The sequence below is a fragment of the Macrosteles quadrilineatus genome, unplaced genomic scaffold, assembly GCF_028750875.1.
Source record: "Macrosteles quadrilineatus isolate MER2022 unplaced genomic scaffold, UCM_ALF_1.0 Scaffold_2__2_contigs__length_208266976, whole genome shotgun sequence".
Lineage (NCBI taxonomy): Eukaryota > Metazoa > Arthropoda > Insecta > Hemiptera > Cicadellidae > Macrosteles > Macrosteles quadrilineatus.
The window spans coordinates 29,124,199-29,142,375 of NW_026542595.1; the positions used below are offsets into that span (position 1 = coordinate 29,124,199).

The 18,177-nt window shown below is 32.8% G+C and overlaps 1 protein-coding gene across 2 annotated transcripts in view; it reads right to left on the reverse strand.

Moving 5' to 3' along the window:
• Window positions 1–14,930, reverse strand: part of LOC128985769 (cytochrome P450 6k1-like) — a 42,430-nt gene extending 27,500 nt beyond the window's left edge. Inside the window, exons 1-7 of one of the 2 annotated variants that reach the window (XM_054405624.1) lie at window positions 14,862–14,878; window positions 14,058–14,182; window positions 9,660–9,864; window positions 8,922–9,110; window positions 7,806–7,938; window positions 6,995–7,191; window positions 3,167–3,288 (exon numbers count right to left, since the gene is read on the reverse strand). In XM_054405624.1, the coding sequence (XP_054261599.1) occupies window positions 3,167–3,288; window positions 6,995–7,191; window positions 7,806–7,938; window positions 8,922–9,110; window positions 9,660–9,847 (829 nt within the window). In that variant the 5' untranslated portion in view covers window positions 9,848–9,864; window positions 14,058–14,182; window positions 14,862–14,878. Of the gene's footprint in view, window positions 1–3,166; window positions 3,289–6,994; window positions 7,192–7,805; window positions 7,939–8,921; window positions 9,111–9,659; window positions 9,865–14,057; window positions 14,183–14,861 lie in introns of both variants that reach the window. The other variant, XM_054405626.1, reaches the window with a different exon arrangement.
• Between the last annotated feature and the right edge of the window lie 3,247 nt (window positions 14,931–18,177).

Genomic DNA, 18,177 nt, shown 5'->3' on the forward strand with positions numbered 1-18,177 from the left:
TGGGACTTGAAGGGCTTTTGGATGTTTAGAATATTTTACTGCTTTCTTATTAGCGAATTTCCCATATAGGGAATAAGCTATTACCGTAGTACTCATGGTAAGACCTGGACGCGGGACCAATTTTTTTTTTTGTTTTGAGGTCCCTAGAGGCCAAAAACACCATCCGTTCAAATTCATATATATATATATATATATTTATATATTTATATGTTTATATATATATATATGTGTCCGTTAGCACGATAACTCGAGCAAAAATGATCCGATTTTGATGAAATTTGGTACAAACGTGTAAACCTACGTTTATTCGAACGAGTTCGCGATCCAGCTTGATCGGACCATGGGAACGGGGTTTTATGGGGTAAAAATAGGTTTTCCCCGTTTTTGACCCAAAAAACATAAAATTTAGCAATTTCTTTCTAAACCACTTTGTAGAGCTTAAAAAAACCAAATAATTTAGTATATTGAAGCGTTATTATGCGCGTAATGGTTACGGAGAAAATTCAAAAAAATTGTAGATTTAAAATTCCCATGTTATTCTTATGGAGAATAAGTAAACTGTTGTAGTTTGCTTGTTTATGAACATATTTATGAACATATTTGAACATATTCAGCAAGGAATATGATATTTTGATAATAAGTTGACTAACTATTAACATTTTACAAAAAAAAACAGTTTTACCCTCCCTGATGCAGCAAACCTAAGTATATGTTAAACTAATTCTATTTATATAGGGAATTAATGTTATATTTTTAAGTAGACATTTCAGTGTAAGTCCAATCAGTCAAATGGAAATTCGCTTAGTCTGCAGGTTTGCTGCGGCGGGGGTATTTTATTTATGATTGTTATTTGTTCTGTTGAGAATCTCTATTGTAATAGTATAAATATAGCCTTCTTTTAATGGTAAAAAAATGGTAGAAATAAGTTAGAAAACAGTTTTAAGTTATAATAAAGAATCACTTTTCGACACTGTTCAATGTACTGTAAATATGTACTAAAAGAAAAAAGATTGTTTGAAATGAAATGAAATTAAATTAAATGAAATGAAGGTATCTGCAATCCTAAAATGCTATGGGAAGGGAGGAAATAGGTCCAAGACGTAGGAAGTGGTAAGGGAAGTAGAAAAGGAAAGCAGTGTGGAGAGTTGGAACTGGAAACCGTTTGTAGCAGTTAGATTAATGTATCTGCAATACTGAAATGCTATGAGAAGGGAAGGAAACGTGACCGGGACATAGGAAATTGTGAAAGAAGTACTAAAGGCTAGCAGTGCGGAGTCTGGGGAATATTTTGTGGCATTTATATTAGTTTATCTATAATACTAAAATGCTATGGAAAGAGATGAAAACAGTTTAGCATCGCAGAGTTGTGGGAACCGTGTGTGGCAGTTAGATTAATGTAGGCCTATCTTCCATCCTAAAATGCTATGAGAAGGGAAGGAACAGGTCCATGACGTAGCAAATGGTGAAAGAAGTAGTAAGGCCAGCAGTGCAGAGTGTGGGAACTGTCTGTGGCATTATATGTATCTGCAATTCTAAACTGGTATAGGGAAGGAGGGCAAACAGATACACGAAGTAGGGAGTGGTGAAGGAGGTAGTAAAGGCGAGCAGTGTAGAGTTTGGGAACGGATTAATCTATCTCTAATGCTAAACTGCTTTCAGAGTAAACTAATGATTTCCCCCGAGCAAAGCTCGGTCCCCAGGTACTATTACATAATCAAAGGTGCTATGAAGTGCACTCAACAATCAGAAACTATAGAGGGTGTTCATTTGAAAACTTTCCATCCTATCTGTTGTGTGCAAAGGTAAGACTTTTAACACTTGTTTGTTCTCATTTCCCCCTAATTTGGACATGCCAAATCCAATAAAATTATTTTCATTTTTGAAAAATTTCCCAAAAAGGCCCAATTTGGGGGGGGGGGTAGGGGTGCTTTTTGAGACATTTTCAAATGTAAACATGGGTTGTGTGATTCATCAAATTAAAGGTCTAATCACCCCGATCATTTTGGTACAAAAAAATTTAATTATCTTTAATTGTATTTACAGGGTGGGTCAAAACGTTTTTAAAAAGTACTTTGAAATTATAAGTACCGTATTACCCTAACTACTGAATGGGACAGCCCCAAATTTCTTCCCAAGCATATTCTTGAGCTACTCTTTATGATAACTTGTATTAGGCTAAGGGCATTTTCCATGTTATTTTCTAATTAAAACAAAAAATCTCAAATTTGAAGAATAAAAGAATGCTGAAAACTTAAAAAAGGACCTTTCACATGATACAACAAAAAAAAATTCTTATACCTTGCTATTTAAGAATTTTTAGTTTTCAGCTTTCTTTTACTCTTCAAATGTTGAGATTTTTTTATTAGAAAATAACATGAAAAATGCCCTTACTACAAGTTATCATAAAGAGTAGCTCAAGAATATGCTTGGGAGGAAATTTTGCGCTGTTCCGTTCATTAGTTAGGGTAATTGGTATACAGTACTTAATTTTAAAGTCCTTTTTTAAAACGTTTTGACCAAACCTGTTAATAGGGTTAAAGATAATTAATTTTTTGCACCAAAATGATTGGGGTGATTAGACCTTTAAATTGATGTATCACACAGCCCATGTTTACATTTGAAAAAGTCTCAAAAAGCACCCCCCCCCCCCCCGAATTGGGCCCTTTTGGGGCATTTTTCAAAAATGAAAATAATTTTATTGGATTTGGCATGTCCAAATTAGGGGGAAATGAGAACAAAGAAGTGTTAAAAGCCTTACCTTTGCACACAACAAACAGATATGGAAAGTTTTCAAATGAACACCATGTATATAGCCTACAATCAAGTTTAGTTGACAATACCCTGGTGGGCATCTTCCAAAATAATTGTGGTGACTAAATGGGTTGTCTGTATCAACAATGTAAAATTATATCGTTGGTCTGGATATATCCGATACAAATGATTTCATGGTACTCGATCATATACAGGGCATAACACCGAAGGTCGAGTAACTGAAGAGCGGATAGTCGAGACTCTACTCTAGGATTTGAAATATGTAGTGAATTGACTTTTTTTAAAACACAGGCATTGGTCTTAGATCTTAGCTCTTCTATTAGCCCTTCAGAACGGAACTTCACCCTGAGTTCTAATATTTTAAAAAATCACTAAGATACACAAGAACACTTACCAGATTCCTTTTTCAGAACAAACTGGAACAGATCATTCCTTGAAATACCATTATTCTTCCTATATGCAATTACTTCTTGCACAACTTCTTCCAGATATTTGCAAACAACTGGAGGCAAAAGTCTGGAGCAGAATAAATAGATTTAAAAATATAAGTATTTCTATTTTTTGAGTAGGGATCTAATAGTGGATATATGTTGCTATTTTATATGGTAGACTTAAAGGATCTCATTAATCTCTTTCTTGCAGTTGCACTTGTAATAAGTGCTAGTGAAACAGCACTATACTACTATAGTGAAATAATAAATTGTGGGAAGGGAAGCTAGAATGAGTTTTAATTGTTTAGCAGACTTTTTAAAAGGCTCCATACATGTAATAGTAACATGTAAATAAATCTATCAAAACTTTACTTGGATGTTAATTTACATGACATGCATTTATATAGCCAACCCAAACGGCAAAAGGGTGTATATAGTAACAACAGAAGAAATATACTTTAATGGATGAGGTTGTAAATTAAAATTGTGGACCCAGATTACTCATAGTCATAGTCATAGTCAAGAATATTTATTCATAGTATACATGGTTGTACATGAATAGTGTCAAATTGATTAAAACTAAATGCTTAAAACTATGATGAAGCCATTTTCAATTCATCTAAAGAATATAAGGACAGGTCCATTAAATATTCCTTGAGACGTTTTTTAAAAATGTTGGGTTTTTCTTCTGCTTTAATTTTCGGAGGAATACATTTTTTTAAATCATGTCCTGCATTGACAGTCTTTTTTTTGAAGAGCTCTAATTTATGTTTTCCAATTACAAAGCTATTTTTGTTATGTGTATTAATATATTCATATTCATATTCAAACATCTTTATTCGTAAATCATGTACATTGGTGGTACAGTGAATAGTGTCAGAATACTTAAAATAAAAATACTATTTCTATTTATGGGAGGTGGAAAATTCATCAAAAGAATATAGCCTAATGCTAGATTTATTAAGTTATATGCTCTTTTAGAATTTTCTTGAATTTAGATAGGTTTGTTTCTCTTTTTATGAATTCAGGGACAAATTTTAGAAAATCGTTACGAGCATATGAGGGTTTTTTCCTAAAAATTTTAATTTTTGAGGCTGGACAAACTCCCTTCTCCTCCTAAAATTATAAGAATACACTGAATTTATTACTTGCTCAGATTCATTTTTTTTAGCGATAAGAATACATTTTTTAATAAATATATTGCCCATAAACCGTAAAAATTTGTAATTTCTTAAAAAATGTTCTTTTGCCGAATCGTCTCGTTTAAGCTTAAGCATAATTCTGATAGCTTCTTTTTGTCGCTTCAGAATGCTATCCATATTTAATATTTTTGTTGACCCATATAATGCTAAACCGAATGAAATATGGGAGTGAATGTGTGCAAAATATATACTTTTAAGGGATTTCAAATTACAATAAAAGGAAATTTTTGAACATTCCAGTTTTGGTTAAAACTTTCTGTGTGTGTTTATCCCAATTCAAATTTTCATCTATTGTTAATCCAAGAAAGTTGATTTGATTTTCCTTTTGAATGTTATTTGAGTTGTAGGTTATTGTTTGCTCTTTTGTAATTCATCTGTTCTTTGCTGTTCTGAAATTTATAAATTTAGTTTTTTGTGAATTTAATAATAAGTTATGACTGTAGAAATAGTTTCCAATATTCTCTAATTCTACATATGTAAGAATTTCAGTTTCTCCTGGAGAGTTAGATGATACAATCAAATTACTGTAGAATCATCAGCGTAAAGACATAATTTTGAATTTTGCTTGTAGGTTAAAGTATCTTCCATGCTCTTAAGGTAACACAAAAAAAGCAAAGGCCCCAAAATTGAACCTTGTGGCACCCCAAATTTAATTGGTTGAGTTGATGATGATTTGATAATTCTATTATGATTTGTCAAATGGGTAATTTCCACGAATTGAGATCTATTTGTCAAATAGGAAGAAAACCAATTAAGTTATGATTGTTTTCTTTAATTGGTGGATTGATTTTTTTTTACAAACATATAATACAGTCAAGAACATACAAACCATAAACAGTGAGGATCCTTAAATGTTTAAGGTGTTCTTTTGCTGAATCATCCTTGTTCATTTTTAACATAGCTCTGATTGATTGCTTCTGTATTGTCAAAATCTGGTCTAGATTCAAATTTGAGGTGACTCCATATGCACATATACCATAAGTTATATTGGATTCGATTGAATATGGGAAAAATAAATCATTTTTAAAAACTTCAATACTGTATAGTTTTAACATTCAATACATGCATAGATTAAAGAACAACTAATGCACCTGTTGCTCGAATTTGAGCAATTACGAAGTATTAAAGGTGTTATTTCAAAACGAAACAGTCATAATTTCTGATGACTTAAAATGCGTCAACTCAAAGACAATGTAATCAATCACTCCACTCCAGTTATCGAAACTGAAAACGAACTCACTCTGAAAACTAACTCTCTTGTGTGTGTTATGTGTTACTATAAACACTGAACAGCTGTTTTAGTATGCAATTAATACAAAATGATTCGTCTGTTTAAGTAAACAAAATCTATTCTTCATAAGAAATACAATGGGATTTTGATGGTCTGTGGGGGCAAAGCCCAAGGACTTTTATTACAGGAATTCGTGAAAGGAGGCGTCTACACAAAAAAATACATCATTTTGACACATCGTTTGTAATAATCCGTCCATTATTAACGGAGGAGTAGTGTTTCGTAGAAATCGCCTTCACGTATTATATTTATACTAGTGCACCTGTTGCTCGGATTCGAGCAATTGCAAAGTATTACTGTACAGGCGTTATTTCAAAACGAATAACATACATTTCCAGATGACTTAAAAGAGTCAACTCAAAGATAATGTAATAAATCACTCCACTCCAGTTATCGAAACTGAAAACGAACTCACTCTGAAAACGAACGCTTTTGTGTGTATCATGTGTTTACTATGAACAGCTGTAATTAATACAAATCATTTGGCTACACAAAACAATAAATGCACAAATTTAAGTTACAATCATGCTAACTTGATCCGTCATAGCGACACAAAACAACGATAAAACACACATTTAAGATACAACACAACCATACTAACACGATCCGTCTTGGGGGTTATGTTTGCACAAACTCAAATAGTAAATAAATGAACTCAATGCGTTTCATTGAATTGAAAAATAAATAACAGCAATTAAATCATACAGCTGATCAAAATGTAAACAATTGTGTTCTTCATAACAATAACATGGGAACTTTCAAAGCCACTGGGGCAGAGCCCAAGCGACTTTTGCAAAAATGTAAGGCCAGTTTGCAAATTTACGCGACACGCTCTTTCCAATGAGACGTCAATGGATAAAATCGGTTTAGAAATGGTGAAGGAGTTCAACCGACAATGTTTCATGTAGCGTATTAATTATATAGATTCTTCATAAGAATAACAAGGGGATTTTAAATTACAAATATATAATGAAAACCCAGTTTTTACACCATAAAACCCTCCATAAGCCGCCGTTCCCATATTCAGATCATGCTGGTGGTCGCGAACTCGTTTTAATAAATGTAGGTTTACACGTTCATACAAAATTTCATCAAAATCAAATTTTACACACACACACACACACACACATATATATATATATATATATATACATATGTGTATTTGAATTTGAACGGATGGTGTTTTTTGGCCTCTGTGTACCTCAAAACAAAAAAGTAAATCAGTCCCGGGTCCAGGTCTTACCATGAGTACTGCGGCAATAGCTTATTCCCTATATTGGTAATTTGCTAAAACTTACGCAAAACCAAACAGCTTTTTGAGATGTGGAAAAAATTGAATAATCAATGTTTTCCACCATGTTTGAAGTTGTTCCTTCATCATTATGTCTCCAAATTTTCGAAATGGTGCTTCTTGATCTGAGAAACAGTTGCTGGAGATTCCAAAAACGGTGTCAGAAACAATATCCATAGAAAACAGAGTTGCCAAATCCTTAGCCTGCAAAATTAAGACAATAGAAAACTCCCTGTTCACAATTTAAATTTGAAGATAGTCTGACATTCAATTGTCTTATGTTATTCCTAACATAAAAGTTAGCTACAGAGCTACTCGCTTTGACTTTAGCTGCCTTGTAGTTGTAAGTGTGGTATTCTGAGTGTTGTCACTCTTGTCATCGCAGATGCAGATGATGGTAGAAGAGGTTTACCTACAATGAACAGTGGACTGTTTGTGAGTTGCAATGAAATTAGGCAATTCTACTTCATATCCTTGCTTTGTATACCCGCTGAAAAATTAAAAAGTTTTATGACGATTTTAATGTTTTGCTAACAAGATGAGGGAAAACTTGAATTAAAAAGAGGCGTTATTACATTTTGATCAGTACGGGCCATTTAGTTGCAGAATCGGTAGTTTACTGAGTGTAAAATATCACATCATTATGGTAGAAGCAAGGGTGAAAAATATGCAGTCTGTCCGTGCTTGCTTGTCCATGATTCAGATGTTAATCTATGAACAATCTTGTTACTGAGCTTAGAGTTACACATTATATGTTTTCCCTAAGTTTAAAATCACTTTATAAAACCAACGCTAATAAGTATTACTGTTATAATCACCTCAAAATCCTTATCAATATTATCATCTATATAGGTACGCAATCTGGGAATAATGTCCTTCATTAAAGGAAATATTTCTTTCATCCTAGCTGGCGTCAATCTTGTCACCAGTTTCGCACGTTGAGGTTTCCACCTATACAATAAAAATTTAACTTGATTAATTCTTAATCCTTACCAATTTTTACAACTACCCAACCACAAGCTAGAACTAATGAAAATTTGTGTATATTTATTAAACAGTTATTTAGGATAAAACTATCAAAAGTTATATAGTAAGCAATTCACACCACTTAAGAGTTGTAATAAAAATTAAGAGTGTGTGTAGGGAGTTATAAGTTTAACTGTTTCTTTTAATTTAGAATATTGTTTTTGTGTATAACAAAAACTAGCATACTATTTACACTTGGCAAAATATATTCCAGTTCTGAAAATAATTTTTCCTACAGTTACCTGACTAAGTGGCCATCCTTGCACTGATTATATATAGTACACCAAGTAACTAATTATTTAATTTACTTACTTACTACTGCCGCACTCATTTTACTGTTTCCACACTCCAGTGTTCCAACCAAACAGAAACAACACAAAACAGAATGCTTTTATTAGGCACGTAATATGTGTACGGTTGAAAATAAGTTGGCAATACTTAAAGATAATGCGACTACCATCAGCTGGTGCAGCATTTCCCATTTCGTTCAACACTTGGATTTAACCTAACCTAAAAACGTGTTGTATAGTGTTTGAAAACTTATTATTTACCGGTATACGTTTTATAGTAGCTGTAGAAAAAATATTATGTGTAATGGGAGTGCAGAGTGCCTTTGCTGCACTCGAGATACTTTCCACACTCACCTGCGGCTCGTGCGTAAACATGTTTCTCATGTGCAGCAAAGTGCCACTTCATCACACAGCACTAGTTACACAAATATTCCTTATAATATATCATGAGTTTGGAAAATAAAGTTAGAAATACATTTTATTTTATCAAACACATTGGTTAAATAGGTACGTAAATTATCCAACAACCAATATTTTAAGCTTATAGAATAGTCTAATTTTACTCATACGAATTTATAAGAATTTACAAACTAGTTATGAAACACAAATACAACTTACTCTTCCCCTCTGATCACAAAGGGATCCATCGCAAAATAAGGATCTAGTTCTTTGTTGACAGAGAACTCGTTATCATGAAAGCTGGAAAATTCTGTCACAGTAACTGTTTTTATGAGTTCTGGGCTTCTGACCAAAAGTTTTGGTGTTAGACATGAATATATACCTACAGCATCGTGTTCAGGGTAAGACCTGCAACAGAAAACTGATTGTTTGAATAGCAAGAGAGCAATTTTAAGGGATGTTATCACTAGTATTCCAAAATATACAGTGTAAAAGCACAGGCCAGTTAAGAGTAATGCAAGTCTAGTGAAATGAACAGCAAGAGGGCTACTGTGGAACATTAAACGTTAACACTTTGTTTGCTATAAAATAAAAATACCTAGATGTAAACAAGCAAATTTTACATACAAATTTTGAACTGTTTTACTCCGTTGACAAAATTTAGGTGGTTTTAGGGGAAGAAATCTATCCCCTAAACGTCTTGATCCTACCATTTAAACATAGACAACAGCTGAGATTTGTCAAAATGTTTATCAGCTGCAATAATATAGGTACATAAAGCAAAAAAGTGGAAGGTGACCACTCAAACCGCTGACTCTTAATTAGTTTAATTCATGTTTTGGTCTAACACTATTAGTATAATGCGGTTACTTTAAATAATAAAATAAGAATTTGATTTAGGATTAGCAAATGGAAATTTGTCAGCACTCAGCAGGTTATACCCAGTTCTAATAATACCTGTAAATTTCATCAATTACGATTCCAAGGTTAGTCTTCATTGTAAATGCAGCATATACATTTCCAAATCCAATCTTTGTGGGAGGTTGTGTCAAACCTTTCTTGTTCCAATATCCATAGATGTGGTTTATATACAGGTAAAGTAAAGTGGCAGCGCCCAATAGGGCAAGCACTATTACTTCCAACATATCCCTGCTTTCTATTCCTAAAAGATAAACATGAAAATCTGTGGTAAAATGTTTGATACAAAATACAGTATTTGGAATTCCTGGATGCTTGGAATGTAGTAACATACAGCTACTGGCCCATGTATGATTTGATTGTCATTTCTTGGTACTAGAAGTGGTTTCACATGCTGTAAAAAAATGTTGTTTTAGCGAATTTCCCATATAGGGAATAAGCTATTACTGTAAGTCTTATGGTAAGACCTGGACTCAGGACCGATATACTTTTTCGTTTTAAGGTTCCCATAGAGGCCAAAAACACTAACCGTTCAAATTCATATATTTATATACAGGGTGTCCATAAAAAACGTTTCAGGACTTTGGGAAATGATTCCTCATACTAAAAGGAAGAAAAAAGTTAATTTGAAGGTATGTCCGAAATGCATATTTTACCCAGTTATCCGCCATTTTGTTTTTTATACAAAAATATGTTTATCTTTAAAGTTTTTCATTCGATGATTATATGAAATTAATTATGGTAACCATGTTAACATACACAAGACCTATTATAACAAAAATAATAAAGTTGTTCCGATTGAAAATTTCAAAATGGCGGCCGTTTGAATTTTTATAACTTAAATAACTCAAAAACGGCTAATTCTATGAAAAAATGTCAAGAATACTTTTTTAATTCCCTATCAAACGATACCAAGATCAAAAAGATCGGACAAAAGATAATTGAAGTATCACGTTTTTTGTGTAAAAATGAGGCAAAGTTAGTCAAGGAACCCTTAATTTTGTCTTATTTTTACACAAAAAACGTTATATTTCAGTTATCTTTTGTCCGATCTTTTTGATCTTTGGTATCGTTTGATAGGGAATTAAAAATGCTAAAAAAGAATATTCATGATATCTTTTCATAGAATCAGCCGTTTTTGAGTTATTTAAGTTATACAAATTCAAACTGCCGCCATTTTGAAATTTTCCACCGTTTTTTATGGACACCCTGTATATGTATTTATATATGTGTCCGTTAGCACGATAACTCGAGCAAAAATGATCTGATTTTGATGACATTTGGTATAAAAGTGTAAATCTACATTTTTATCTGAACGAGTTTGTAAACCTGCAGGATTGGACTATGGGAACATGGGTTTATGGGGGGTTTATGGGGTAAAAATGGGTTTTTTCCTATTTTTCATTCTATTAACATACCATAACATTTTGCATTTTCTTTCCAAACCATTTTGTAGAGCTCATAGAAACAAATAATTTAGTACTGTATAATAATTATGCATGATGTGATATGATATAGATTATGTGATATGATTATCATTGTTGTATGCCTAACCATTACGGAAAAGATTAAAAAAATTTTAAATTTTAAATTACCGGTACCATGTTATTCTTATGGAGAGTAAATAAACTGTTATAGCTTGCTTGTCTAATGACATAATAATTTTAATGAAATTTGGAAAATTTGTTTACTTTGTACTAAGCTATCTATATTTTAATTAAAAAAACACACCTTATTGTCTTCCCTGTAGCATCAAACCTAAGTACTCATTTTAATTAATGATATTTAAATAGGAAAATCTGACAATTTTAAGAGAATAATTTGGTGAATTCCAGCCAAGTAGAAGGCTTATTATTTATTTTAAATAATTATAGAACTGGCCAACTTTTGGTAAATTATTATTTTATATTCAAACAATTATTTGTCATTATTTAAATCACTGCAATAGTTGACTATTATTTATTTTTTTTTTTTTTAGGAAGGCCTGAAGGCATAGCCTTGAAATAATTATTTATATTGTAGTACAAACAGTGTGTAACAGAATTATTAATCCATCCATAGTAGTCTCCAACTTTCTGGAGGACTATAACAGCTACAATTTACTAGGCCAATGTGTTCATAACCACATATTCACACATACATAGATCATATTCCATTTTTTAACCCCACAAAAATGGACTTAGGTCCACATGCAGCTTCAAGGATGTAGTTGCTTGATTTATGCTCCATACACTTCTGTTGTAGTAGTTTCTGTCACAGTGATAGACATGTCCTACTTTAGTTCAATTGAAACAGTTAACAGGGTTATCACTCTCTCTCTTCAAACTGTCGTTTTTACACGACTGGGAAGAGCATTATGTTTCCATTAGTGTAAACATTGTTTGATGGATTAATACCACAAACGCACAAACACTTGAAAAATACCGATGGATAATAAACATAACCAAATGACGTTTTTGGACCGAAAGTAAACAAAACCCCTATACTAAAAGCATTAATTAACACATGGTTTTGTTTACTTTCAGGCCAAAAACGTCATTGGTTTAAACACCGGGTCTTTGTGATTAATACTGATATTTTAGATCATTTAGAACCAATAAAATTTGCTTAAAACTTGTGCACATCTACTTACTAACTTGTACAAAAACTTGTATAAGTAAATAGGTACTTATTCAATATTTTCCCTGCAAATGTACTGTGTATAGAATTGGACAAATATGTAACACAATAATATACCACTTAGGCCTATTGTTCAGTGGCGGTCCCAGGAGAGGGATGAAAGGAATATATCCCTATTTTATATTTTATTAGCTAATATAAATACTATTAGCTTGATCATATTTTAGAGCTCAAATACATGAATACCCTCGCCGCAGCAAACCTGCAGACTAAGCGAATTTCCATTTACCTGGCTGGATTTCTAGTAAAATATTTCCTAAAAATTGTCAGATTTATTTCCTATTTAATTAACATTAATTTTAATGAGTACTTAGGTTTGGTGCTACAAAGAGAAGGTATTGAGGTGTTATTTTTTTTTATGAAATGTTGATAGCTTAGATAGAATGAAACAAACAAAAATTGCCGAATTTTAATACATCCATAAATAAGCAAACTACAACAGTTAACGCTTCAATATACTAATTTTTTTTAGCTCTACAAAATGTTTTGGAAAGAATTTGCTAAATTTTATGTTTTTAGGGTCAAAAATAGGAAAAATAAATTACCCCATAAAATCCCCCATAAGCCCCTGTTTCCATAGTCCGATTATGCTGGTTCGCGAACTCGTTAGAATAAACGTAGGTTTACAAGTTTGTAACAAATTTCATCAGTTATCGCGTTAACGGACACATATATACCTATATGAATTTGAAAGGATGGTGTTTTTGGCCTCTGGGGACCTCAAAACAAAAAATTAAATCGGTTCCGGGTGTAGGTCTTACCATGAGACCTGCTGTAATAAAGCTTATTGATATGGAAAATTCGCTAAAATACGTTTTTAGGCTTTAAATTCCATTTTATGTTGTTTGTTGTTGTTCCGGATCGGTATGACATTCAATAAAAGGTTAAATTACCTGTGTCCACCGGTCGATCCTAATATTGCTGTGTCCTATTACAGGACAACCTCCTGCTGTTGTCCTGTAATAGCACACAGCAATATTAGGATCGGCCGGCGGACACAGGTAATTTAACCTTTTATTGAATTTAAATTCCACGTTTTTCCGGGTGGGGACCCCCCTCTTTTCTGGGGGTTATTCCATACCCCCCAGGCCCCCCGGTGGTCACCCCCCCCCCCCCCCGAAATGAAATCCTGGGACCGCCACTGCTATTGTTTGATTTCAGCATTTTTGGGTATAACATTAATGTAACACTACGTACATCGTCAAGCAGTGTTTAAGCTTTTCAGAACAAGAATTTTTTTTAAATTACATGATATTTCTCATGTTGTTTACTAAAACAACATCGCATGTTGTAAATTCATCTTATGTTGTGAGTACTTTAATGTGTTGGGCAACAAATACGTTTATTTGTTAAATATATGAATAATTACCTAACCTGACCTCTTACCAGATTCTCATTCAATCTACACTTAATTATAGTTTTATATGGAGGTGCGTAATAATATAAGTGTTCAAATTCAACAATTACTTATAGGCTATATTCAACAATTACTCTCATATTTACATAATCCTACATACATTGTAATGTAAACAATTGTACACATAACATTGTACAATGCTAATACATTGTAATGTGTACATTGTTGTTGTATGTTGTGTTGTTTGTTCCTACTTTGAAAAGGTAAAGGTACAAAAATATTTTCATTTCTCTGCAAATGTCTATGATAGATCGTTCAAACATTACTTTGTACAATGTTTTATGTATTTTGTCTCCATGTAAGAGCTAAATTAGCTCAAACAACTATGTTGTATTTCTCACCTGATGACGCAGTTGTGTGGACCAAAGCTAGCAGACCTGTGGGAAATCACAGATAGGCGCAGGCGCACCCACCGCTCACCTTGAGGTCTATTAAGTCAACCACTCAACAAGTTGAGAGTTTCAATCTGCAGCGTCATTGTCATTTATCTACTACGTACTGGCCTTATGAAATGACCTGTGATTTCTATATGTGTCTAAATATTCTAAACAACTTGATAACTTACTATGATGTAACCAATATAATTGGAACTCTGTTTGAATTTTAAAATACTCGTATAATAGTCCAAAAGGATCCCCAGGTATTTTATATTGTTTGTTTGTCTGACAATCTCACATTTATCAGTATAAACATTTTGCTTACTGATGATACAATCACCAGAATGATAAATGATTTCATTAGAAAATAAATTTTTTTTTAGATTGTCACAGAAGTTATATTATTTCCCAGCAAATTTATCCCCATTTACGTTAACCAGATGTAGCATTAACTTTGTAAAAGTGTTGGATTAATATGTCAGCTCCGCCAATATTGCAAGCAGACAAATGCATAGTCTACATATTGTGCACCTAGTTTTGTCTAATATTGATGATGGATTTGTAAGCTGGATATTTCATACGATGAACTTCAAGAACCATTTTTTCTCTTCCACGTCCCTCCCCGGTATTTTTAGTATAATGTTGATATCAAACAATAATTTGTTTTATATTTGTCCAATTTAATATAGTTTTGCCCAGTAAAAAATTATATAGTACATACTGTTAAGTGTTAGGAATTTAAAATCAGAGTATAAACTGATTCCTTACCTTCTACTTTTTCCTTTCAATCAAGACATGATTAAATGTAAACACAGTACTGTAATGATAACTGAAGAGTTAGGAAACATTTTATGACCAAATAAGCTTTCTTCTTATCTTATCTCTCACAAGGTAAGGTAAGCAAGGTAATACGTTTTGATGAGATGTTTTTACATAGGGAATTCAGGGAAGTAGCTATTATACCGTAGGTGGCAAGACCAAGACCTGGGCCCGTAACCTATTTACTTTTTCGTTTTGATGTCCCCAGAGACGAAAAACACTATTCGTTCAAATTTATATATATATGTGTCCGTTAACATGTTAACTTGAGTAATTTTGGTCCTATATTTGGCTTGAAGGCTGAATAAACATGAATGAATTCGCGAACCATTAAGATTGGGTCATGGAAACGAGTTACTTTGGGGTTTTGAAATTTGGATTATTTTCAAATGTTCACTCTTAAAACATGGAAATGCCCAATTTTTATCAAAACCCTCTTGTAGAGCTTAAAACAATAATTATGTATATTGAAGTGTTATTGTACAAGTGAAGATTTAAATAACCCCGCCGTAGCAAACCTGCCAAACTAAGCGAATTTCCATTTGTCTTTAAAGGGTCAAATTAATTTTGTGTTTAGAGGGTCTAAAATTAGAAAAACAAATTTTTACCCCATTTTAAAACCCCCCATAAAACCCCGTCTTCATGGTCCAATCATGCTGGTTCTCGAATTCATTCAAGTTTATCCCGCCTTACACCTTTAAACCGAATTTCATCAAAATCCGACAAAAAATTACTCAAGTTATCGTGTTCACGGACACACACACACATATATATATATATATATATATATATATAAATCTTAAACGTATATAAAAATTTGAACGAATGGTGTTTTTGGCCTCGGGGGCCACCAAAATTAAAAAGTAAATCGGTCCTGGGCCTAGGTCTTACCATGCCACCTACGGTAATAGCTATAGGGAAATTCGCTAAAAAAACTGTACTTTTAAATTCCCATGTTTTTCTTATGGAGAATATCAAAAATTATTTATTAAAATAAAAACATGAACATAACTGTAAACAATCCTACTTTGATAGTTGTTCTCATTGTGTATCACAGATTTTTGTTGCTGCTTAGTTTAGTATTCATTGTTAATAGTTGTTAATAGTCATAGTTGTAAATTAGCTGTGGTAATAAATACAAAAAATGAATAGTGCTGCACCCTGTAACTTTTTAATTGTATTAAAAACTAGCAGAGTACCCGTCTTTCGTACATTAAAAATATCATAGAACCAACTTCTTTAACCAACAGCTGGCAAAATTCTTTAATTCCTTATAATATGAATACTGAATTATGAGTACTCATAAGAATAACATGGAAACTTTGAACCCCCATGGAGCATAGCCCTATAGTACTTTCACAACTTTCAATATGCCTATGTGTTTCTCAACTCTGAGTGCCCCTCTGAAAAATGTCAGCTCAATTGGTCCAGTAGTTTTCACGTGATGGAACTTCAGACTTACACACTAACATCCATACTTTCACATCCTTATATATAATACGTGAAGGCGATTTCTATGAAACACTACTACTCCGTTAACAATGAATGGATTTTTACAAACGACGAGTCAAAATAAAGTATTTTTTGTGTAGACGCCCCATTTCACCAATTCCTTTAATAAAAGTCCTCGGGCTTTGCCCCACAGGCCATCAAAATCCCAATGTATTTCTTATGAAGAAAAGATTTTGTTTACTTAAACAGACGAATAATTTGTATTACTGTAATTACAGCTGTTCATAGTAAACACATGATACAGTAGACTCCCTCTTATCTGGACACCTTTTAACCAGACATCAGTTTAACCGGATTACACTCAGCGGAAATGACATTTCTTTAACCGTACAATTTTTATTGGCACATCGGTTTAACCGGACTAGATCGTCAGGAAGTGGGCGGTGCTGAAATTACTGTTCTTGTTCTCGTGGGAAAGATTTGAGACCATTGATCACGTGTCTAAATACAATGCTCTCCTAAAGTTAAGTCAAATAAGTATTAAAGAGTTTTTGAGGACGTCGGTTTAACCAGAAAAACTGTTTTCCGGACTGGCCACGGTCCCAAGGAGTCCGGATAAGGGGGAGTCAACTGTACCCACAAGATCGTTCGTTTTCGGTTTCGATAACTGGAGTGCAGTGATTGATTACATTATCTTGGAGTTGACTATTTTACATCGGAAATTATTACTGTTAGGGTTATTCGTTTTGAAATAACGCCTGTAATACTTTGCAATTGCTCGAATTCAAGCAACAGGTGCACTAGTTATTTATGACTAGCAGAGTACCTGTCCTTCGTACGGGGTTGGCATATGTAATTATAAAATGCTTATTGCAGTTATACTCGAGCTTTGCGTTTGCAATGAGAGAGGACACAGTTTAATAAAATTTGCTTCTTTAAATTTACGGTATACTCACATCTACACAGTATTACACATCTACCATAGCCATAATGTTCTACCACTTCACCTAAACAATTGAGAAAAATCAATTATTAAAAATTTGCAAAATATCACAAATTATTCATGAAATTAAAAACATAATCATAACTGTAAACAATCCTACTTTGACAGTTCTGATTGCGTATCACAGTTTTTTGTTGCTGCTTAGATCAAATTAGCTGTTTTAAATTTATTTCATAAATGAAAAAAATAATTGTGCTGCACCCTGTTGGTAAATCTTTTAACTTTTTAATGCTGAACCAACTTTTTTAGTTAAAACAGCATACTAAATTCCTTAATTCTTTTGAAATATGAATACTCATAATGTTAACATGGGGACTCTAGAGCCACTGGGGCGGAGCCCGAAATGATTTTTGAGATAAGAATATACCACGATTACTATAAAAATACCGGTATGGATCATAAACATAAACAAATGACGTTTTTGGCCCGAAAATAAACATTATTTAACATTGCTTAAATGGAACTGCCAAATCATATGTTCAATGCTATTAGTATAGGATTCGGGCCAACAACGTCATTTTGTTTATGTTTATGATCCATACCGGTATTTTTCTAGTAATCGTGGAATATACCTATATGTTAATCGGTAATGTGAGCTATCATCATGTCAAATTTCTGCCCAATCTGTCCAGTAGTTAATGTGTGATTGAACTTCAAACAAACACACAAACTTTCACATTTATAATATTAGTAAGATAAGATAATATTAGTAGGATGTTAATAATAACGGTATGAAACTTTTAAACTTTTTTATCAAATTTTCATTTCAGTACCTACCTATGTCAGTTTATTCAGCTTCATGTATCATAT